The sequence below is a fragment of the Bactrocera dorsalis genome, chromosome 2 (assembly GCF_023373825.1).
Source record: "Bactrocera dorsalis isolate Fly_Bdor chromosome 2, ASM2337382v1, whole genome shotgun sequence".
Taxonomy (NCBI): domain Eukaryota; kingdom Metazoa; phylum Arthropoda; class Insecta; order Diptera; family Tephritidae; genus Bactrocera; species Bactrocera dorsalis.
In genome coordinates this window covers 6,136,769-6,162,452 of record NC_064304.1, presented here as the reverse complement: position 1 = coordinate 6,162,452, position 25,684 = coordinate 6,136,769, and the positions used below count along the sequence as shown (strand labels likewise).

At 36.7% G+C, this 25,684-nt stretch overlaps 1 protein-coding gene across 5 annotated transcripts in view; it reads right to left on the bottom strand.

The window, feature by feature from the left end:
* LOC105227019 (polypyrimidine tract-binding protein 1) overlaps window positions 1-25,684 on the bottom strand; it is a 498,255-nt gene that overhangs the window by 367,436 nt on the left and 105,135 nt on the right. The window contains exon 3 of one of the 5 annotated variants that reach the window (XM_049450399.1): window positions 13,620-13,647. The exons of the other annotated variants lie outside the window; for them this stretch is intronic. Coding sequence (XP_049306356.1) covers window positions 13,620-13,631 — 12 coding nt within the window. The 5' untranslated portion in view covers window positions 13,632-13,647. The remainder of the gene's footprint in view (window positions 1-13,619; window positions 13,648-25,684) is intronic. 5 annotated transcript variants of the gene reach the window in all.

Here is a 25,684-nt window from a genome sequence, read left to right as displayed (position 1 = left end):
CTTTCGCTTTTAATCAGGAAAAAAAGTTTGTTCAAATGGACTCTATCCCAAGAGTGAGAAAACCCAAATTTTCAATTTTAGATGAGATATCTGGATAAATCAACAAACACCCGTCAAAAAAACCAAAGGAAGGTTCAACGTCGAGAAGCTGCATACACACGACTGTGTAAGCTGTCGTTAAGTAATACCAAAAGCTCTCTTAGGCTCGGGATGGACCTCTCCGTTCGATACCAAAACGAGGTTTCAGACAAAGCGACCTCATATCGTGCAACCTCTTCAATATACTGTTGAAGAAAATAATGTTCGAATGGATGAAAACACTCCAGCTCTGAGAGTATTCGACGAAGCACCCGCCGGAGGAAGCAGAGGAAGAGGAAGACCTCCACTCCTTTAGAAAGACCAGGTGGAGAAGGATACATTTGTAATATCCAATTGGCGACAAACAGCGAAAAGAAAAAAGACTGGTGCGCTGCTACAAACCCGGCTATAACCGCGTAGGCGGTTTCTACGACAATAAGGAAGAATAAGAAATGTGTTATAAAGAGAAAAAAAATTTAGGAAGCATTTACCCAAAATCAACATGAGAAATTTCCTAAGCAAAATATTTCAATATTCAGAGACAGGCATATTTACTGGACACATGAACTGCAGACTGCAGCTGAGGCTATTCAGACATACAAGAGCTTTTCAAAAGCTTTCAGGAACTTTTAAAGACTACCCACCTACTTTCTATTGCTTATAGACGCCGACCTTGAGAATACTTGCAAATTTACGATTAAGGCTGATTGATTTTTATTTTCGAAAATTTAACAGTAAATAGTGTAAAATGTTGCACACATTTCCTGATTGTGTCGGCGAAAAAGTTCAGCTGGCCATACGTGAATAATTTATTGGCGATAAATTGTAATTTTCCGATATTTTTCATGCCGCAAGCAACAAAGCAAATTTCGGGTAGCCTCGAAGGAATACGAACGCTAATGGTTTAAATTATTCGTACGTGCTCAAGTATTCCGGTTTTAGTATGTGTGCAGTGACGGCAGGTGTAATTGAATACAGAAGTGAAAGAAAAAGTACCCTGCAGGGAAAAAGTTTTAGATTAAACTTGAAACAAAGGAAAGTAGTTGGTAAAATTTTTAATTTATATTTGGCCTGTCAGCGAACCGGAAAGATTTTTGATTTTATTTTTTTTCGAGCGTTTAATTTGGACTTCATAGACATATCTATAAAAATATTTTCCTTCATATAGGAGAGTCTGTAAGTACATATGTAGCTCCAGATAAATCTTCTGAAGTGATCGTAAAACACACTAAAATATAATTGCAACCGAAACACAAATAGTTTATGCCACAAACCTACAATCCTTATGTGTCTACAAATCCAAGCACGCAGCATCACACATTTCCGGAAAGAAAACCAAATCTCTCGGGAAATAGTTTACGTTAAACCGAATAAGTAACCGTAAAAGCACTTTTTATTGTTGTACCTTATATGTGCTCTTATGTAAGTGAATAATCACATACTTCCGTATATGTGCATTATCAGCGTTACGCGTCAGAATGTGAGTAAGTGGCGCTTGTGGCGCAAGCAGAAGTACTGCCCACCAGTCCAGGGTATTGATAGCCATTGACTTAGCGCATACATTCCCTTAATCGCAGAGATCATTAATTTTTAATTTTTACATTTTCTCACGGCACAGTAAAACATGCGCTCCTTGTTGTTTTTGTTTCGCATGTAATCGTGCTTGGAAAGTGAAACAGCCAACTTGCGAAAAGCCGAGTAAGGTGTGCGAAACCACTGTGGGGAATTATTTTTCCCAGCTCAATAACGAAGATAATACGATTTGGTAAGTTTGCTTTATTAATAATAGGATATCAAATCTCCTGAAAGAGACTTGCGGCACAATAAGAAATATAAACAATTTACCGAGGTAGTAAGTAATCTCCTGAAAATGTGTTTGGAATGTATGGAGAGAGGGAATGTCAGGAGTTTTTATACCACAATCATCTAGAGAAAGAGAACTTGGTATTTATGCTCAAAATGTTCTCATGTTTTGAGGCGATAACGAAGCTTCTTCACCTAATAAGGAACTTTTACGAAATTTGACAAGTAACACGCTGAAACCCGAATAGAATCCTAGAAGCGGAATATACAGTTTTCAGACTGAGAAATTAAACATGGTTCACTTTAAATATCTCCGTTAATCTATTTAGATCCATATTGTTGTAAAAAGTCGAACTTGAATAGAAGTAGAGAACAATGTTGATAAGACTATGTTACGATTGGTAAGAGTGGAGAATAAAGACACGATGCAGTGAGTCAAAAATGGAAGTGACTGGAATGCGAGTGAGAGAAAATCGCGATATGCTATAATACAGGAGATATGAGCGAATTCGTTATACAAGACTTCAAATAACAATCTGATCCTTAACTTTTGGAAAAAACAAAAATTGTGGAGACAATTTTTTATGCTGTACAGAATATTAAAAAAAAACACCGCGATGATAATGAGTTGTTAGTTTGGATTATGACATCTAAAACCTTATCAGTGAAGAGAGAAAGCAGTCTTAACACAGCTCTGTCCCAATTTAAACGCAAAAAGTCGTGTGTATCAGTGGCACCAGGGTTTTTTGGAGGGCCGGGAAGAGGTCGCTGATAAAACACCGACAATGTGCCTCCACCAAGAATTTGTTCCTCCCGGACAAACCGTCAACGCCAAGTTTTACGTAGAAGTCTTCAAGAGACTGAAACGAAGGGTCAATCATGTCCGACAAGACATCGCAGCCGATTGGAAGTTGTATAACGACAATGCCCCGCCCACTGCCTTTCTTGTGAACAGCTAACTAACCAAGGCCGGCATTCAAACGCTTCCGCAGCCGCCCTACAGCCCAGATGTGGCCCCGCCGACTTTTTCTTGCTTCCTTGCCTGAAAAGGCCGATGAAAAGCAAGCATGCATCTCGGTTCTCAAGACTATTCCGGAGAATGCCTTCGGTGACGGCTTCAATGCTTGAAAATCGCGCTGACAGCACTACATCGATGCAGAAGGAGCTAATTTGAAAGTTTTTAAATAATTGTAACGATTGGTTCAATGAAATTTTTTAAATCGACTCAGTCCTATTACTTTCCGGACAAACCCTGTACGTAGTATATGTATATAAAAATAGTACCTAAAGTAAAAACAAATTGCAGATGTGGCACATAGCCACTGTGGCAAGCACTCAATCAGCAAGACCAGATGCAAAATGCCAAGCATGTGAGCAATTTATCGCAGCTGAAAAAAAATCAAAAAATATCTACGCTTGCAGTGAAAGCGAGGGCATGCAGCGTGAGCTCATTTGTCACCCAACGATTCCTTCGGTAACTGATTACCGAAATTCAATTCATTACATTATAAATTTATAGAGCACTAACGGAAACTGCTGCAAATTTATTTGTGAATCTTTCGCATGCCACAGACCAACGCACGTTGCAGTTGCGAATTAGTCTAATCGACGAATTTAAAGCGAAAAAAACTAAAAATATTCGACAAAAGAAAGGAGTAAAAATCAAAAGTGAAGAATTAACGAAAATTTTGCTAAAACGTGACATTGTCGAAAAGTGAAAGGTGCTCAACTTAATAACAAACTTAAGTTTCAGAATATAGAAAATACTCTCTCTTTCCCTCTCGATGACTTCGTCACCAACTTGTTGCCCGCGAATGAACGCTGAAAAACTGCTGACAAGAAACAAATGCAAGTGTCAAAAGCGATTACTCAATAACTCTACGAAGCTACCTAATTAAAGAGTCAACGAACGTTTGGTTGAAGTCGGCAACCATCGCCATTAAATGTGACCAAATTAAGTTATGCAAATTTATGTTTGGTGAATTCTTTTGCGCCTACAAACCGTGGTTGGGGGCTCGCATGCCAATGACTTGTTCATGGCTGTCACTTGGTAGCTCGAACGCGTACTCATAGGGCCAAATATAGCTCAGTCGAATAGCTGAATTTACGCCTCACTGAAAGCGTTCAAGACAGCCAAAGGCTAAGTGATGGTAAGTGGGTATTGGCAGGCAGATCGGTATATATGATATGACTGATCAAGAAGCAAATACACCCTATAACAAGTGAACTACAATCGAAAGCAAGACAAGTGAGTGTTCGTCAGTGAGCGCATGCGCGAAACCGGATTTCAATTTCGCCAAATTCGGATCGAGCTTATGTTACCTACATATTTACTAAGAAGTACACTACTTTAGCAAGTCACGTGGTCACGCTTGAGTTGGGCAAGTGTTCAAGTGCTTTTAAGAAAGCAAGCACAAAGATAACTTATAATAAAAACAACATAAAACAAAATAATGTAGAGAAGTCGACGAGGCGAAAGAGCGTGACCGAGAGTAATGGCTACACATAAATCCAAATAAAAAATCTAGTTTTTTTTACAAAAAGATAGCAAATCCTTGATGTTACCCTCCCCTCGTTGGGAAGCTCTAGCCACCAACCGGTGGAAAGGCTGAAGAGCTTGGTGCTTATCCTTGTTAAGAAGTTCTCAGGGAAGCTAAACAATGAGGAGTAAGGAGGATATCTGTCGCTTTATACATTTGTGGAGAAACGAATGAGAAAAAGTGAGGCTTCACACCAAAAGTGAGAAATATCTATGACACCATAGTTAAACCAATAATAATTTATGTGGTCGCTGTTTGATGGAGGGTGCTTGGAAAAATTACACTAGCTAAGCAGCTGGTGCGTATTCAAAGAGCGACCCGCGTCGGCATCTATGGTACACTAAGGACTACCTCAACAATGGCAACCAATGCGATTCTAACGTTGCACCTTTAGACATAGCTGTTAGGTGCTTGGCGGCGAAGTCTGCTATTAGACTTAGGAAAGATAGATGTATGAGAGGCGCCGGGCAGGGACACACTGACACTGTTCGCCGTTTTGATTGCATTTCTTCCATCCTGGATCACTACACCGCAGAACCTTCTCCTGAAGGTTCCTTCTCGGCTCCCACAACTGCGAGGCATTTTTGGGCGAGGTGAGGCCGTTGCAGAAGGGATACAGCGAGCTTTTTCACGGATGTGTCGAAGTTAAGAGCGAGAGTTCTGTCAGGAGCTCTCCATAAATTCTTGTTTCAGACTACCAGACCAGTGTAGCGGCTTTTGTGCTCCGTCACAATGGAATATCTGGATGCGATGAGTTGGATAAGGATTTCATCCGACCTGGGGCCGATTAGGGTCTCCAAGCTCTGCTTGCGTTCTCTCGTTGGACCCTTGGACCTCGGGTTAGCTTAACAGGCGCTGGTCAACAACTAAACTTGTGAAACTGCAAGATCTTTCTGGCTCAGAGTGAACCGCAAGAGGTCAAACGAACTAGTGACTCTTAGCCAAGTACAAATTGCTACATTTATATCATGATGCTGCCGGACTCTGCTAAGGGTTTATGAAGGTAGGCGAAGTGGAATCATCTTGTCACGTCTTTCTCTATTTCGTAACTTTTGCCAGGCTGAGATTGAAATATGTATTTCGGTAGACACATCTTTGACGAACCTATAGAAGTTGAAGGTATTGATGTCAACCGCGTTAATAAATCTATGGTTCGTCGATCAATGAGCATCTGATGGTTCATCTTCAAGGAATTTATAGGTAACACAAAATACAAAAATCTGTCCAAGTGATATTTATCGCTTTCGGATGTTTTTGGTAAGAAAAGTACGTATAAAACTTTCAGATTGAGATCGCAGAAACTAAGAGACTAGTTCGCGTATATACAGCCCGACGAATAGGCTTAACTAGACAGGCTTGATGATTTTTATAATGTATACACATACATACATACCATATAGGGTCTCTGTCATTTTCTTTTGGGAGTCACAAGCATCGTAGCAAACTTCCATACTCTATTAAGTGTTCAAATTGTTTTCAATATTTCTCTTTGGTTTTCTTCATTCTCAAGTAGTGTTAAGAAAGCAAAATTGCTTACAATTTTTTTTGAATCTTTATAATATCTTATTTATGAGTCCACTGTATCAAACTTAATTATCAATAAAACTGTTAAAAGTGTATATATGTATATATATCAATGCATCTACATTTTCGAATATTTCTACTGCCCAAATAAAAAATCGCCAAGCAAAAATTTTGATTCCCACGCGCTTTTAGTTTCCACTTAATATTTTTTCCAATCTTTTGTTTTGTTTGTGTTCGCTTGCACTCATTGAAAAACTTGATTTGAAAACATCATAAATAGCCAATAAAGTAAAACACGAAACAACACAGCCGAACACATTCAGAAAAATCAAAAAAAAAAAAAATAAAAAAAAAAATAAAAAAAAAAAAATCCAAAAAAAAATCCAAAAAAAAAATACCAAAAAAAAAATAAAATAAAAATAAAAAAAATACCGAAAAAATTTGGCGAAATAACAAATCAAATATGAACCGAATTATTGTGGTGTTTTTTACGAGCGTCAAATGCATTTATTTTGAGTCGGATCTGCTACACAAACAATGAGCGCGGAGGAAACAATAAATAACTGCAAAGGCGCGATCGCTGCCAGACCATGCAAGTTGTTGGCGCATGGAACGCCGCACACGGCTCCACTGTGCGGCCAAAGAAGGCACGGACATCATTAGCCGCGGAGGAGAATGCTTTTGTCGGATAGTAACTAATCTATATTATATATTTGATTTAATATATATAAAGATATTTATATTTTTAAACACTTAATTGCTGCTTAGAATGCTTTGTCTTAAATGCTTTTGCTTTGCGGCAGAAGGTTGCGAACAATTTGCGGCGCCATTAGCGTCGTGTGGCAGTAAATTAGTGAATTGTACGCGCCACATTTTGCTGATTTGATAATTTTCGTTCGAAAAATAGTGATATGAAAAGTAAATAGTGATGAAAAAGTACAAAAGTCACATTTCAAAATATGCAAATTCACGGAAGAAACTATTTGATATATAGTAACATACTAGAGGACCCGTTCACGCTTCACTGTGGCTGATACATAGATAATACTACTACTACCATCTATATTATTTCTATTAGTTGGATTATAATTATTAGTTAATGAAATATATGAAGCAACTTCTGTCAGTTTACAAAATGAAATATATGAAGCTACTTCTGTCAGTTTACAAAAAAATGGATCATAGAGCATTTCGTGTGTTAATAAATCATTGCTTTTTGGAGGAAAATACTGTTGAATTTGAGCTCAGGGAAATCCACCGATGAAAATATATTTGCTAAGCTTAAAGAGGCGAAAGCTCTGTGCAAAGTAGGTACCTCGCAAGCCGAATTTTTGCGTCGGTGATAGAAACATTGCTCCAACATTTCCCACTGGAGTCCAATCGAGAGTAATTCTAGTGGACTGCATATGATGAACCGGTTCTCAGGCGTGGAAAGACGAAAAAGGCGGCTAGAAAGGTTATTACATCAGTCTTTTGGATGAAGGTGGTATAATACATACTCAATGATTGATTACCGAGCCAGTTATAATCTATTTCACTGCATATTTGGTTGCACTTCTTTTCTACTATTCCAAATACTTAGCAATTTTTTGAGGAAGAATCTGTTTAAAATTGTACGAATATATTCAAATGATTCCTACAAACATGAATTTTGAACAAATGCTTATGATTTGAAATATAATTTTTGTATTTATGAGTTGTATTAAACTTTGACATAAAGAGATAAAAGGTATCCTATGTCCTTACCCTGGTTCTAAGCTACCTCTCCACCAATTTTCAGACAAATCGGTTGAGCCGTTCTTGAGTTATAAATGGTGTAACTAACAACAACTTTCTTTTATATATATAGATAAAAAAAATAGGTTTTGAAATTTTTGAAAAAAGTTTTTGAAAATTTTTTGAAAAATATTTTTTGAAAATTTTTGAAAAAATAGTTCTTAAAAATTTTCGAAAAAAAAGGATACCAAATTTGAATAAAAAAAAAAAAATAAATAAAAACAGTTTTAATACATTTTGTATAATTTCTAATCAATATTTCTAAATGCTTGTGATAATAGCCCTTTTAATTAGCATTTATTTGACTCCCACTACAAATATTCCACATCCAAAATTGGCTGAAACTCAAAACAATTAAAAATATATTTATCACGCGCCAAATTTTTCGACATTTTGATAATGTGCGCAGAAATTTATGACACATTAAACTGAATTAATAAAATCAGTATTATTAAAACTATAAACAGAAATATGCGCCTGAATATCTCGCAGACAAATGCACTACCCATTAAATGCCACTAAACACTGCAACAGACAAAATGCCCACACACCCGCTCAGTACATTTTGTCTAGAAATATTGTCTTGGCTAAAAATAAGCACACAATAGCCTTCTTCGATTCGCCCCTTCTCTGCTCACTATATTTGAGCGCTGCCATCTTGTCACAAGCATTTGTAAATGAATTCATCAACAGAGGGGTCGACTGGTGGTATTATCAACATTTGGCTATATCAATGGTTAATTCTTTATTACTTTTATGGGAATAGCTTGTTCTATTGGCCACTCTTTCAGTCAAGTTAATATATATGTCATTCAATTAGTTCTATATGTGTTCAAAATATTTATATTTTTAGCTTGAAAAATATTTTGAAACCTGTTGGCTATTTCTTTCAGTTTGTTTATGGTAATTTTCCACTCAATCTTTTAGCGTTTTATCAAATTTGTATTCATTTTCCCGGCCCCCACTCGACAACACTCCAGTCTGTGCTATTAAAATGGCATTTACGGGCGGTGTGTCTACTATGGGGCCAAATTTGTATTTTTAAGATTGTTTTGATTGCTATATTATGTTGATTTTGAAATTGAAGAAAGCATAATCAGTTTCTTTTTTAAACGCTTTTCGTGTTTTTCTAGTTTGTTGAAGTGATAACTTGAGGAAAAATGTTCCTATTATTCTATCTACAATGACCTAACGGTTTTTGGATCTGATCAAAGATCAAATTTTGGAACGGTAAATGCGACCAAAACTTAGGGTAAAATTCAACTTTTTCTTTAACCCCACCATTTTATAAATTTTTTTGTAGGTCTTTGTAAGGAGAATGTCTTCTAGTTTAACGAAATCCACGGAGAAGGTCGGAATCGTGCAATTGTGGGGGACCGTTTTTAGCGCCGTCGGAGATCTCGTATAAATAAATATAAATATTTTTTTTTCAAACACTTCGCTTGTTATTCTTGAAACATTCAAAACATATCTAATCGAAAAAAAAAATTTAATTCCCAAAAAATGACGTTTTTTAGGTTATCACATTAGGAGTACGCCTTAAAGCTGCCTGATTTTTCGAAAATCATTGAAAAGTCTCTACGTACTGAGAATTATAGCAGATTTTTTCTCAACCTACGTAATAATACTTAGAAATGTTTGGGCAGAAACAAAATTGGATAGGCATTTTTTTTTTGAAGCTTCTTGAATGGAGTATACTTACCCAGATCAAGTTTTAAGTGAATGAGATAGCAAATCTACATTTAAAGTTGACCCATTTGTTTCTAAAAAAAAGAACAAAAGAAAACAATGTTTTTTGTTCATTTCAAAAATAATTTATTTTGGTCCAAGGGGATTTGTTTCAGCTAATATTTAAAAATTAGATCGCGTAAATGGGCACCTTTAGCTTTGACAGCTAAATGCACTCTTTTTTCGACATTTTCCATGACTTTGGCCAATGTTTCGGATGATATGGCGGCTGTTTCACGTCGAATGTTGGCTTTCAGTTGAGCTAAGGTCTTTGGCTTATTAGCGTATACCTTGGATTTCAAATAACCCCACAAATAAAAGTCTGGTGGCGTCAAATCTGGTGATCTCGGTGGCCAGTCAACATCACCATTTTTCTATATCAATCGCCCGGGGAAAAATGGTCGCAATAAATTGATTGTTGGTCGAGCTGTATGGCATGTAGCCCCGTCCTGTTGAAACCAGAAGTTATCCATGTCATTTTCGCGAATAATGGGTATCACAAAATCCGTTATCATGGCTCGATAACGCTCACCATTGACTGTTGTCGTGGCTCCATCATCGTCTTCGAAAAAATACGGTCCGATGATCATATTCGCGCAAACACCGCACCAAACTGTTACTTTTTGGTCGTAAAGAGGCTGTTCTTCAATTAATTGAGGATTTTCGGTGGCATAAAATCGGCAATTTTGCTTGTTTACGCCTCCATTCAACGAGAAATGTGCCTCGTCTGACATGATGAGTTTTCGCCAAAAGTCAAGTTCGTTTTCAGCCATTTCGATGGCCCATTTGCCAAAATTAAGGCGTCGCGGATAATCAGCTGGGTTTAGTTTTTGTGCCATTTGAATTTTATATGGAAACATCTTCAAATCGTTATGAATTATGCGTCGGAGAGTGGTGCGAGAGATGTCTAATTCCTGAGAGCGGCGATAACTCGATGTCGATGGAGTCTCCTCAATACTGGCTCGTACAGCTTCGATATTTTCCTCAGAACGTCTTGTGCGTTGTCTGGATGCATGACTGGCATTACTGAGATTACCGGTGTTCACAAATTTTGCGTATAAAGACTTAATTGTGTTCTTAACTGGAGCACTTTTCACTTTATTTTTTTTGCGAAACGCACGTTGAGTTAACACAATTGAAAAGTTATTTTGAATATAAAGCTGAACAATTTCAGCGCGTTCTTTTGGAGTGTACTGTTCCATGGTATAAATTGTCTTCGAATGACGCTTCTAACGCGGTATGACATTAGCCGATTTGTCAGCGCTGTTAAAAGTTACAGCGTTGCCAGATGGGTCAACTTTAAATGGCCTACCCTGTACTTTCATGCCAGTATGTTTCAAAGGAAACTTAGTATTATATAAAACTAATTCTTATGAAGCTCATGTCTTGTTCTGTGGTTCTAAGGCGAAGATCGCACTCTAAATTCTGTCCCCTGAGCTTGGAGGTAACATTTACTTTTTTTCAAATATTCTTACATGCAATGAAATAGTCCTATAAAAGTTATATTTATTTTCCTCTAACTTCTAGCCAATCAGGTAATCATTCAACTCTTCAGCGATTCTTAGTAAATACTCATTACTGATAATGAAATCATCACACACTTAATCAGATTCATCACAAATATACCAAGCATTGATTTTGTTGCTTTGCCAGAGTCAATTGTTGTGCGATGCTCAGACTGTATTACTCATTCTAGGATCCCATTTGTTTTGTTAAATACTTTGTGGCTTAAGGCATACTATGTCTGCCTATATGTATGTATGTATTTATGAGTATTAATTTTTCATGCCACTTAATTCTTAGCCACTTGTTCATTAGCGAATGCGTACCGAGCACTCGCACTTCTCGGTTCTACTCTGAGTACTCTGTGTGTTCATGTGCCCTCATCAATAATTTTTGCCGCATGTTCGCACTCATTTCAACAATTTTCTTTATATGAATAATGGGACTCTTCTCATGTCATTGAACTCTACTTGTTCTTGTGTGCTAAAGTGGATGTACTTGTTTCGATTTATTTGCTTATATGGTCAGCTCAAATTCTCAGGTGGGGTTTGCTATATTTGGTGACATATAGACTACTTATTTATATCTATAGGTTAGTGGGTGTTAGCTGTACTTGGGAAAACTATTAAATATGGGATAATTGTCGATAGTTGGCAAAGTACTCTCGTTGCTTAGAATCTACTACAGCTTGTGTTGTTTACAGTAACTTCAAATGTTCATCTCGGCAAAAAATCGGTAACATTTTCGACCAATTATTTTTTACAACTTTCGACGTGTTTTAACTCAGCAACAGTGCATCGATAAACTCGCTTCATTTTTTGTCAATGAAGTTATGTTTGATTTTTAAGAAGATGTCAGTATTTTAAATGCTTCTAGGAAAACTTTAGCTGAGATGAGCAAAGCAAAAAATCTGATCTAAGCTTCCCGTATAAGGTCACAGGTTGGAAGTAGGAACTTCTAAAAACAAAATTATAAAAGTGAAGTTCTTTTTCATATGGAATCGTTTCTAGTCACAGACAGACAGGCGCTCAGAGAACTTTTCTCACTTGCGTGAACTTCTCTACATGGTTGGTTCAACTTAAGAACCTTATGAAACACAGGAAGAAATATACAGATATTTCGATATACGAGGGCTGTCCTTAAATAACCGACCTCAACGTGAAGCTAGCGGCACATCTGAAAAAAAGTTTCTACTTCAAATTGTGCATATTATAATAGCTACTCGCCAAAATTTCAGAATTTTATCTTGCGCAATTATCTGTTGACAGTCGTTTTTGTGAGTCTATTTCGGTGATTTCCCCAAAATAGAAAAAAATGAATATCGAGCTGTAATTAAATTTTTATTTTTGAAAGGCAATACGCCTTCACAAATCAAAGATGAGTTGGACTCTGTGTATGGTGACTCTGCACCATCGTTTACCACCGTAAAATTTTGGGCAGCTGAATTTAAACGTGGTCGCAGGAGCTTGGAAGATGATGAACGTCCTGGGCGTCCAAAAACTGTAACCATTAACGATAACATCGCTAAAGTTCATCAATTGGTACTAGACGACCGCCGGATTAAAGTTAAGGAAATAGCTGAGATTATGAAGATGTCAAAAGAAACTGTTTGTCACATATTAAACCAAGATTTGGGCATGAGAAAGCTGTTCGCGCGTTGGGTGCCGCGTTTGCTTACGCCAGACCACAAACGTGTGCGCATGAACATTTCCAGCGCTCTGTTGGCTCAGTTTAGAGGCAATAAGACCGAGTTTTGGCGCCGATTGATAACTGTAGACGAAACTTGGATTCATCATTATACGCCCGAAACAAAAAACCAATATAAACAGTGGATTGAAAAGGGGGAACCAGCCCCAAAAAAACCTAAAGCTGTGTATTCGGCTGGGAAAGTGATGGCGAGTGTTTTTTGGGAGAGCCATGGAATTATTTTTATCGACTATCTTGAAAAAAGAAAAACTATAACAGGAGCATACTACGCATCATTATTGGACAAGCTAAAGGAAGAAATTTCGAAAAATCGGCCACATTTGCAAAAAAAGAAAGTCTTATTCCACCAAGACAACGCACCATCTCACACCTCAACAGTCGCCATGGCGAAAATCCACGAATTGCGGTTAGAACTGCTTGACCATCCATCTTATTCACCGGATCTAGCACCAAGCGACTTTTTTTTGTTTCCTCAACTTAAAACTGCGCTCGGCGGCCAGAGATTTTCGTCAAATGAGGAGGCAATCTCTTTCGTGAACTCGTATTTTGCAGACAAAGACGCCAAGTACTATTTGGAAGGGTTGCAGATATGAAAGCATCGCTGGGAGAAGTGTGTGGAGTAACAAGACTATGTAGAAAAATAAAAAAAAAAAATTTTGAAAAAGTCACGTGCATCATGGTTAGGTCGGTTATTTATCGGACAGCCCTCGTACAATTATTTGTTTTTTCTCATTAACTATTTTATGACATGTTCCACAGCATTCGATTCCAAGTAAAACAGCGCGACTTTGGCGCATGACGTAATTCCTACTCGGTGTATAAATTGCTTCCAAAATAAAGTTAAGATAACAATTAACTGTGGACTTCTGTTTTCTGTTTGTGAGCACATTAAGCGTAAAACAGTTAAAAAAAGGAAAAGAAAATGTTTATAAAAATGCCATAATAATTGCAAACACTTACACGGCTGTGCATATCTGAACAAACTTACCTAAAAATAGAAGAGAAAATAAGGAAAATTGTAGCAATTATAAGCAAATACTTTCGGCTTAATATTTTCGCATTTTTATTTCGTAAATAAAAGATGTTCCGGAAACAAGCAGATAGTGGAAAGAGAATTGCAGCAGCTGAGCGGTTAGCTAAAGGTAGGAAATTAGTTATAGAACAAAAGACTTTAAATTGAAAATATAAAATATATACTTATGTATGTATAGGTGATTATATTAGAAAGGAATGGGTGCAAATAGATTGTGAATTTCATTTCGTTATGCTAAATTATTTTATCAACATCCGCTCGCTGTTTGGAAACTAACTAAACATACAATAGTTGGTAAGCGACTGTTTACACTGAAAACAAAAAATGCTTGCGATTCTAAATAAACACGAGGAAACATGAAACGCAATTAAAACACACATCGAATAGATAACAAAACAAAAATAAACAAATAGGAAGAGAAACAACAAAAACATAAAGATTGCAAGTAAATAAAATAATATTTGAGCTGAAAAAGCAGAAACTATTGGCGTAACTGTTTAATGCTTAAAAACAGATGTTTCGCGTGTTAAGCAAGTGGCTTAAATACATAAAACGTAAATATTTGCAGATAAGTTTAAACAAAAGTAAAAAACTAAAAAAAATGCAAAATTAAAGAACTAAAAAAATAACAAGTAAAAAAAATGAGGAAAAAAACACCAAAATATTAAGAAGAGAAATAAGAAAGTAAAAAAAAAAAATATAAAATAATTAAATTAAAAATAAGAATTAAAAAAACTAAACAACAAAAAAATTTAACATTTAAAAACAAAATAAAAATTTAAAATATAAGTGAAAAAATTAAAATATGAGAAAGAAAACAAAAAAACTGAGGAAAACATATAAAATCCATTTTAAAAGAGTTAAAAGTCTAAAAAAAACTTTTAAAATAAAAATTATAAAAAAAAATTATAATTAAATTAATTTTTTAAATTTAAAATATAAACGTAACAATAAATAAAAAAATTGCAAAATATGAAGAAGAAATTCAAAAAAAAATGAGAAAGAAAAAAATTATAAAATTATTAAATAAAAAAAACGAATAAAAAAAATAAAAAAACTAAAAAAAAATTAAAGAAAAAATGTTTAAAATAATTGAAATAATAAATTGACAAATATGAGGAAGAACAACAAAAAACTATTAGAAATAAAAAATTACAAAATAATTAAACTAAAAAAAAAAATTTTTTAAATTAAAAAATAAACATTACAAAACTAAATTTTTGAAAATTAATGAAATAATAAATAAATATTTTAAAAATATGAAGAAGAAAAAAGTATGAAATAATTAAATTAAAAAAATAAATAAATATAAATAAAAAAATAAATAAAAAAATAAATATAAATATAAATAAAAATAAATCAAAAAAATAATAAATAAAATACTTTTATGAAAAAGTGAAATTATTGCGAAAAATCGAAAATTAAATAATTCTAATTTAGGCAAGTATTTCTATCTACATCAATCAGTAATTATCTCGAGTAGGTTTCATCAGAATGTATGTATGTATATATGTACATTAGGATGGTCCTTAATTTTTTCAATTAAACAAAATTTTATTTTCAGCCATCTAAAATAATTTTTGAGAGCCGTTTAGCAAAGTTTTATAAAAAAAATAATAATATTTAAAATAATTACAACATAAATTTGTTTTATAAAAAAAATTTTAAACAAAAATGGATTTTTAAAGTAAATAAATAAATGAATTCGTTATATGTATACATAATATTATACAAAATTAATCTGTAAAGTTATTAGAAAAATATTATTTTTTATATGAAAATATGATAGAAAAATTAGTATACTTTAAATATTAATTTTTTTATCATTTTTTTATTGTTTATGATTTCTTAAAGAACAAATATTATAAAAAAAAACTACAAAAGTATTTTTTAAATAAAAATATTATAAAAAATAAATAATTAAAAATTACAAAAATTATTTTGTTATATAAAACTTTTTTTTTGAATATTTTTTTGTTATAAAAAATTTAAAAGATGATTTGAAGAAGTGATGGAGATGTTATTGAAAATTTCTGTGAGAAAAACTTGGAATATTTCTCGTCCTCAAAATAAATACAAGCAGGATGCTTCCCAAGTACACGTTTCACTGTAGAAATATGAAATTGTTAACTTAGTTTGCAAAAATAAAAAAAAAATAAAATTATCTTTCTTGAGAGCTTTCTATGCTTGCCATTTCAAAATCACACATTGTTCTTCTCAGTAAATTACTTATTTTATTTTTTTTTTGTCTTTTTGTGAATAGTTAAAAATTTTGAATATTTTTTTAATTTTTTTTTTTTGTCATAAAAAATGAAATTTTATTATTAGTAAATTTTAGAAATTTTTAAACTCTAATGTACTTATTTTCATTACAAATAAAGTTTTATTAATAGTTAATGTTTTTTTAATTTTCGAACTACCCTAATGTACGTATTCCCATACTATAATTTTCCTTGTAACAAAAAGTAGATAAAACTTGAAATGAGTATTAGCACCTTACGTGACGTAGATAATGAGGTTGCTTGTTAAGACACACATTTCGAAGTCGTAAATTGGACGGAGGTGGCAGTAAGGCACTGAAAGTAACTGCTAATTTATTGCCGAGCGATCTTATCAGGCGCTACTTTAAATCAGAGCACCAAGAAGTGATAAGGATACACACTACAGTTAATTAGTGTTATAACACTCGCTAGCAATTAGAATTGATGTGAATATATAAACAATATTGTAAGTGGAAACCACTTGGCGACAATGAGTGTACTTTTAGGGATAGAGAGATACTTGAATGGGTTAGTGGTGGAATATACTTATTTATTTTGAAATTTATACTTTCTTAACAAGCTGGACAAAACTGTGAGATTAAATAAACATATTTAGTAAAGCTAACAAGTCTATTTCATCTCAGGCCAAAACATTTACCTAAAAAAAACATTTTTTTTCTTTTAACATTTTTGACATCACCAATTAGAAATTTCGCTCAGAGCAGTATTTTCATCCGCCTCAAACGCGCGAAAAGCACACATACGCAAAGTACTGCCGCCAAGTGCCTGCGAGCATTTTCCGCTTTTTGCACACATCAAATGGCGAAAGGCGCAACGCTTCTCTTTGCGTTGCGCTTTGTTGTTGCTAAGTTTCTATATTCATGCATGATTTGCCGCTCAAATGCACCACTGAAGCGTTGACATTATTCTGACAGCTCGCGGCGATAGCGACACCGACACCGTCAGCAACACCGCTGGCAGGCGGCGCAACAATAAGCTCTGCAATAACACTGCTTGGCAGCCAGTGAAGTAGGCTGGCTGGCAGGCAGACAGGCACACTGCGCCGATCGGGCAATAGGCAGCCAAAACAAGTGAAAATAGCTAAAGACAACAACAGCACGACAACAATTGCTGCTGGTTAGGCTGACTGATGAGCATCAACAATATTTACAAAACACTAGAGCAACAACAACCACGACTAGAAAGAAAAACAACAATGAGAAATTGCTAAAGTCAAAAAGTGACAGCATTCAACGCTCATCAACCGCAATAATATGTACGCAAACACACACACACACATCCACACAGGCATGGGCATGCAAACATAAAGTGGCTGATCATTGTGTGTTGTTGTTGCTATTATTGCCGCCTCTTCTTTTGGCAATATGCCCAATTTGGCAAGCGAACCGACTGTGCAGCATACCATGCACCCCCTTACCTTCTACGAATACATACACACACACACTTACTCGTACTCACACTCGCACCCATTGGCGACCGATCACAGTTTATGAAGAGTGAATAATTCAACTCTTTAATTTCAAATGAATTCATTTTTCAAATGCTAATTGCTTTTGTTGTGCTTTTTTGGCTTGAATTGACCGCTTTTTGTTTGTTTACAAAACACTCGAACGCACTGAACAAATGTACACCATATGTACATGTATGCATGTATGTGTGTGTGTGTGAGTGCATGGCAAAAAGCCTTAAAAGCACAAAACAACAACTCGAAAAGTACAAATTCTGCTTTGCACTTATGCGGGCATCGCATCCAATTATGTACTCGTATGTGTGGGACTGTGTAGGTATGTGTGTGTTTAGTGGTCTAATGCTGTGCGTTGAGTACTTTGAATTGTATAAAAACAAATGAATTTTGTCAACAGCCACGACACCGAACACTGGGTCGAACAAATATCTGTGTCTGAACAATTGTTGATTGTTTGCCTTGAGGGTTGCCATGCCGGGAGGATATGCAGTGGACAGCAAGAATGACAAATTGAATGGTATTTGAGGTTTATGTGAAAGTTAATAGCTCATTCCAACAATTTGTTTCATGAACGAATTTATGCATTAAGCGAATATTAGCAAAAAGTACCCTTTTACTACATCTTGAGATTCCAGCTTCAAAGCTTAGGAAAGTTCCATTAACTTTTGTGTGCGGAAATAAATTTTTAATACCGAAATATTCAGAATGTTGGAAAAGGCTTTCCATGATAATTATTTGCCGCGAGCAAGTGTTTCTGAATGGTACAAATTATTCAAAGAGGGTCGAGAAAAGCGTTGACGACGAACCACGTCCAGGACGGCCATCAACATCAACTGATGACCAACACGTCAATAAAGTAAAGAAATTGGTGCTTGAGAATCGACAATTAACAGTCAGAGATCTTACTGGCAAAGGAAAATGAAAAACCACTCAATTTTTCGAAAAAAAAGCGTCGCGTTAACCTCTGTGAACCAATGCTTTGCGACTATCAGGATGTCACGAAACGTTTCATTACTGGCGATATGTCTTGGATCTATGCTTACGATCCGAAATCCCCAATCCCCAGTCGACCAAATATCGTGGCAAAGATGAGCCGAATCCGAGAAAATCACGTCAAAGCAGGTCAGGTTTCAGTTTTCTCCGATTATCGACGTGTAGTGCGCTCCGACCGGCCTAACTGTCAACAAGGAATACGGCATGCTATTTGTAAAATATGCCAGAATTATGGTCCGAAAACTCTTGGTTTTAGAACCACAATAATCCACCGTCGCATTCTGCATTGTTCCTTCAGAAGTTTTTCGTCAGAGCAATATCGTGCCGTAACCACCGTATTTGCCTAACTCAGGTTCGTGTAACTTCCGTCTATCCAGCAAACCCCCAACGACAGAATCGGATCTGCATAATCTCAAAAATTTCGAATAGCTCCTACTGAAGTAAAATGTGTTCTAAGAGCATTCAAACCAGCTTTCCGTAGTACGAAGTTCTAATACCAAATGTCCTACACACGCTAATTAACATATTTCCTTAGTCAAGAACTTCATGAAAGATCTAATAGGAAACATTTAAACTTCCGAACCACCATTTTTGAATCCCTTTGGCTTCTGATAGATACATTATTCCAAACCACGTTAACCAGCCAAGTAATTAGACACTTTTGTCAGACATTACGGAAACTAATCAAAATCTCAGCCAAGTATTTACGAGAGCCTCCTTGAATACCCCACGAGTACTCCTCGGGTATGAAAGCACATAATAAATAATATAAAATAAGAAGTGTTCGAACAAAACAACGCAGTTCATTTCATATTACGATATCAAAAAAGGCGGATCGTTCAATGATCTACAATTCCAAAAAAACAAACTTTAAATAATTAGATACAGAGAGTGTATGAGTAAATAAACGCCGCTGATAGTTTCATTAACTTAATAAACATTTCTGTCGGCAACTCTATTTGTATCAGAAGACGCAGCGGGCACAGTACAAATGAACACAAAAACAACGCCAACAATAATATTTACTGAAATAATACAACAAAAAACAGCAGTAGCAGCATAAAAAGTCACATGAACTGTAGACGAAACTCAAAGAACAGCAGAGCACGCTTTTAGGAAAGGGCGAAGTTGTATGGCAGCAGCATTGCATAGAATTCTCCATGCGCTATTGATGCAAACGAAACTGTCATCTAATGACACTTGCACCAGGGAAATCGACCATGTGGAGAAAGCTTGGCTAACTGATGACAGTTTACCAACTAGTTCTTGCTCAAGCGTTTTAACAGTTTTCTGGTATCTTATCTGGCGCCTAAAAAAGGTAAATAAGGAGATTGGCTGGTTAACATTGGCAAAAACTTCTTTGCGGTTCAGAGTCTTTACTGACTATTTTTAATATTTTCTGGTTAATACTTTCATTTCAAGCGAGCAATCCTTTCAATTCCGCTTTTAGACACAGAATTATCGCTGAAAATCCTACATTCCTTTATGGACAGTTGTGTGATGATTGCAACGTCATTATTTTTAAGGAAGTCCATGTGTCGTACTATTTTAATATTATTATTAATTATTAATTTTATTATATTATTTAGTTCTATGACAGCTCTAGCTTCTTAAGTTGATTCGAGTAATACTTTTGGAGAGACAGCCTTGAAAAGATATGTTATTGAGGTCAGATATATAACCTATATTAACCAGGCATTGAAAAAATCTCCCTAAAACTTTAAACGAGTTTTGCTCGAAACTGTGATTTCAAGGAAGGTCGGTTGGGATCTCGCGAACTACTCAAGCGATCTTAATGAAATTTAACTGAGGTCTTCGAGATATAATTTAAAATGTCTCAAGGAATGGATTTTTTTCGTTCAATTACTATTTCAATATCAAAACGTCAAACCTTGCAAGGTCTATCCCCGGCTCAATCGCCCACTTTGTCAAAACCATTTAATTAAATAAATCACTGAGCACAAAATTGTTGATAATTCACCTTGCTCGTTATAAGCCACCGAAGATTACCGACAAATGTTCCGTTAAATGTTGCCAATTTGTTTAATCGCAAAGATTAAGCTCTAAATTTAAAACGAATTGAAAAATGGCACACCCTTGAGGCCTTAGGTGCCTCCGATGTGGCAGCAGTTTTCAAAAATGCGAATGCGTATTTGAAGAAAACAAGAGTGAATGCCGGGAAAGTGGGTGCATAGCTGTCGAATTCCTTTGTGTGAACAGCGCACGAGAATGTATGCGCCTGAGGCATGCAGCATGACGCATGCAACGAGGGAAATGCCTTCGAGCGCCTTTAAAAATGCAACACACACGAGCCACACTCGCACACACACACACAAAAAAAAAGGGGGCAACAAAAGATGAAACACACGAAATTCCGCAAGCAACAACAAGGCAGATGCGACACACATGAATAGAAGAAGAGAAAGCAAAAATCGAAAAAAATAAATGCAACAAAAGCGCTGTGTGTTAACGCACGTCAAGTCGTGGCATGCCCCACAGAACGGCTACTACTTACTCCCTGCACACAACCTACCGCCGGCACGGTCTAAAATGCAACAACAACGAGTGCAACAACAGCCGGAATGTGCACCCAAAAATGTACACCAAATAAACTTGTACACGTGTATGTGTCGTGTGGCAAGCGAAAAGGCCAAAGCGACACATTCATACAATGCCAGCGCAGCATTGCGACATGCAACAACAAAACAAAAAATGATAAATGCTAAATGCAGCAGGGACAGCTACGAGTATGTGAATTTCAATATGCAAGCATTACATATGTTGCATGCCACATGCATTAAATGCTGGAACAAAATATTGCCACAAAATACGGGTGCGCAACAACAATGTGTGTATCGCTTTTGTGAAAGCTGTAGGCAATGCTCTTCATGCAACTGGTGACACATGTTGCATGCGTGCATTAAAAAGTGTTGCAGGTTGGGGTTGTGGCAAATTTTGACAACCCTCAATTATGGTTGCTAATTTCTGTCGTTGTTGTTGTTTTCAGCTGAAAACAATGTCAATGATTTGAACTGTCAGTTAGTCAAGTTCCCAAAAGTGTTTCTTTAATGAAGAAATATTCCACACAAGTTCATTGGATTTCACTTTAATCCAAGTCAGTCCAAGCAGATTGTTTTCAAGTCTTCCGTTAATAATCCTGCCTCAGGTCCCTACACTTCCTACAGATTCCCAGCGCTGATCACTTGGTCGGCTTATGTTTCAAACCTGTGAGCCATTTCGTTTTGTTTTAAAAAGAAAAGAAGCCACGAATATGAAGGAATGCGCAAAATGTTTACCTTTTTGCCGAAAAAGTCAACTTGTTCAGGAAAGTGGATCGAAAGTAAGCTTCCTTTCTTCAGCACCCTTATATATATTTATCTTATCCTACCTGTGTCGGAAAAAGTTCTGATACGCCTTTAGTGCATTATAAGGTTTCGCAGTCGGCATACTTCGGACCCGACGTCTACAGTTCGAACTACCGAGCACGCAATGCAACAGAACCAAGAATTTCAAAAATCTAATTGAATATTTTGCTAGCTTAGATTACAAACGATGACGATGACAATGACGATGGAGTGGACGTTCCATAACTCGTCTGATAAATAACGACACGTCGGGAGCCGATGGATTGCTATCCGAGCTATTCAAATACGGCGGCGCAGAACTGATAAGGAGCATGTATCAGCTTCTGTGTACAATATGATCGGTCGAAAGCTTGTCCGACGAATTTATGTAAGTGTGATTTTCCCAATCCACAAAAAGGGAGACCCCACAATCTGCGCTAACTACCGCGGGCTAAGCCTTCTCAACATCGCATATAAGGTTCTGTCGAGCGTATTATGTGAAGGATTAAAACCCACTGTCAACAAACTGATTGGACCTTTTCAGTGTGGCTTTAGGCCTGGAAAATCAACAACTGACCAGATATTCACCATGCGCCAAATCTTGTGAAAAGAGGATCGACACACACCACCTGTTAATATAAGTATTTTAAAGCTGCTTTTGACAGCATGAAAAGGAGCTGCCTTTATGCCGCGATGTCTGAATTTGGTATTCCCGCAAACTAATACGGCTGTGTAAACTGACGTTGAGAAACACCAAAAGCTCCGTCAGGATCGGGAAGGACCTCTCCGCGCCGTTCGATACTAAACGAGGTTTCAGACAAGGCGACTCCCAATCGTGCGACTTTTTCAATATACTGCTGAAGAAAACAGTTCGAGCTACGGAGCTTAATCGAGAATGTACAATCTTTTAAAAGAGTGTACAGCTGTCATTCTGCCTTCTCCGGATTGTATAAGGAAGCGAAGCAAATGGGTCTAGTAATGAACGAGGGCAAAAGGAAATATCTTCTGTTGACAGTCATGACTTCGAAGTCGTAGATAATTTTGTCTATCTTGGAACCAGCATTAATACCAAGAACTTCCTCCTCGAAATACATCGCATACCTCTTGCCAACAAGTGCTTCTTCGGACTGAGTAGTTGGAATTGTCGACGAACAAAGACCAAACTCTACAAGTCACTCGATGGACGATGGTAATATCTGATGAGTCGACGTTAGGAGTTTTCGATAGAAAGGTTCTATGGAAGATTTATGATCATTTGCGCATTGTCAACGGGAATATCGCATTCTATGGAACAACGAGCAGAGGAAGAAGAAGACCTCAACTCTGTTGGAGAGACCGGGTGGAGAAAGACCTGGCTACACTTGGAATCTCGAATCGCGCTGTTGTAAACTCGGCTTTAACCGCGTAAACGGTGTCTACGCTAACAAGGAAGAAGAATATTAGAATCCTAATCTAGAAGAGCTAGAACCGCAAATTCAAAGCTCCATCTTTTCCAGTTAGGGTTTCTTTTCAATGAAACAACAAAAATACTTAACTATGCCATACGCATAGCTAAACATACTAACGTGGGTGGAAAGCAAGCAAGGCGCATGTAAATCACTCTTCACGCACTCTGCTTACGGGATGTCGCAGCAGTTAGAGGCGTTTTAGTCATGCAACGTCTAATTGACAATTGGAAATCTGCTTATCAAAAAAGCAGCGCGCGCTTCTCCACCGACGAGCCAGCAATGCAGCGCACAAAAGATGCTTTCAAGCAAGTGCTGTGGATGTGTGCGTGCGTATGCGTGAGTGTGTTTCCGTGTGTGTGCACTGCAAATAAAAAGTGCCAAAAACAAACAGAGACAGAGACATTTTCGTAACAAAAACTGAATGACAGGCGCTTATCTCTGATAATGACTGCAGCGGCATAGACGTTGCCCCCCTCGATGCCGGCGAATGTAGCGAGAACTCGCCTGTTTTAATACACTAAACCGCAAACGCATACACCCATACAAGCATGTGCACGGCACAAAAAACATTGTCGGGCCTGTCAGTCTGACGTGACTTGACGGAGTATCTGCGCTGTCCCAGAACTGTTCACTGTTCTTGTTGTTGGTTTTTGCTTTTTTTGTTGTCTTTGCTTTGGCGAATTTAATTTTGATGATTCCCGGGATGACGTTCAGCTTGGCTGCTTGCAATGAAAGAAAATTATTCTTCAACGCCGCGACTAAAAATTTCCATTTTTTGTTGTTGCCGTGGAGGTACATTATAATTTGATATTTCCTCTGCCTGACACAGTGTCAGTGTGCTTATTTGTTTATTTGTCTCTTCAGCCATGCCTTGCTTTGATTTCTTAAATCACGCTTCATTATTTACACTGACACTCACTCGCTACTCGCTGCTCGGTGGCAAAGTGGCTTTCTCGATTTGAAGGCCACTCATTGTATTGCTGCACTGAACCAGCCAAATCAGCAAATTTAAGAAATTAATGCCGCGAAGGAAGTGCAAAATATTGTGGAGAATTCGAAACTGAGACTTTATGAAGATCAATTGTGATGTGCAAAAAAAATACAACAAAATACAATACTAATATTACTGACTCGAACCAGTAAGCGGTTGGATAGAACTAGTGGCCCCAGTGTGGTGATCGCTTATAGGAAATCGAACAGTTAGTGGTTGTGTATTGGATGATATTCTACAGAATGGAGATCATCTTCTTGTTCTTGTCGTTCCATCGACTGTGGTATTCGTCGTTGCCAATGCGTGAAAAAACTCATCAGCAGAATCTTTCTCACGAAAACTCGTAACGTCGTCTCATCAGACGTTATCATCGTCCATGCCTCTGCACCATATAGTATGATATGACTTGTAGAGTTTTATCTTTGTTCGTCGGGAGGACTTTACTTCTCAAGAGGAGTGAAAATGGAGATTACGGCGGCGGAGATTAAGGCGGCTGCTTCCAAAATATACACCGGAAGTTCGCTAAGCAGTCATGTTTGGTGAAAAGCAATGCGTCTTTGAAAAGCCATTTCTGAAATTCTGACTCGTGCTATTAACAACTATCAGCTGTGGTTACTGCAACGGTTTTCGTCAAACTTTTTTAGAAGAAAAGACGGTGAATTTTTTATCGAAATCGTCTATTTTCTTTGCGAAACGACCTCTTGCGAGAGGATCAGTAGGTCAAGTTAAGTTTTGGTTGGCATACAAGGAGCTGGTTAGTATCTTGCGAGGATTCTCTGCATACCAGACATATATTCGGTTGTAAATTTTTTAATTTCAAGATCATTTTGAAACTTTGTTGAGGTATTATAAATCCTGCCCAAAATATATAGTAACTTTGAATTATATGTTTTTCGAATGTCAGTTTTGCGACGTAGACCCGGAAAATCCTGAGCGCCTGGTTCTAGATCACACAGCAATCTGTAGACGCAGCTCGAAAGCCTTTAGATCCATACTTATGAATATATTATAGGGATCACATCATCTCAATAGCGCTTAGCAAGTTCTTGGAGTTCGTCAGAGTGTTGGGCCTTTATAAGAGCATGTGATAGAACAGGGGATACAAAGACCATAGAACGCGGGGGAAACCTCAATTAAAATATATTCTACGGGTTTCAAAGCAAGATACTCACTATAATTTTATATCAAAAGTGATTAAAACCAACAGATAATAATTGGTGGTCGAAACTTGCAAGACGTTCCTATTTTTTTTCTTTCAACTAACTACTGGTCATTTGAGTTTTCTATAGACCCACTATCTTGGAGAAAGTCGACGAGTACACTTCCACCTTATTCCATGAAACATCTGAAACAGATTTTCGAAACCTAATCCTTAAAAAATGTGAAAAGTGCAGAATGAGTCGCGATCCCTCGGAAAGGAATATGTGACTGACGGGCACGATTTTTGTAACCGCCAAACCAAAACTTTG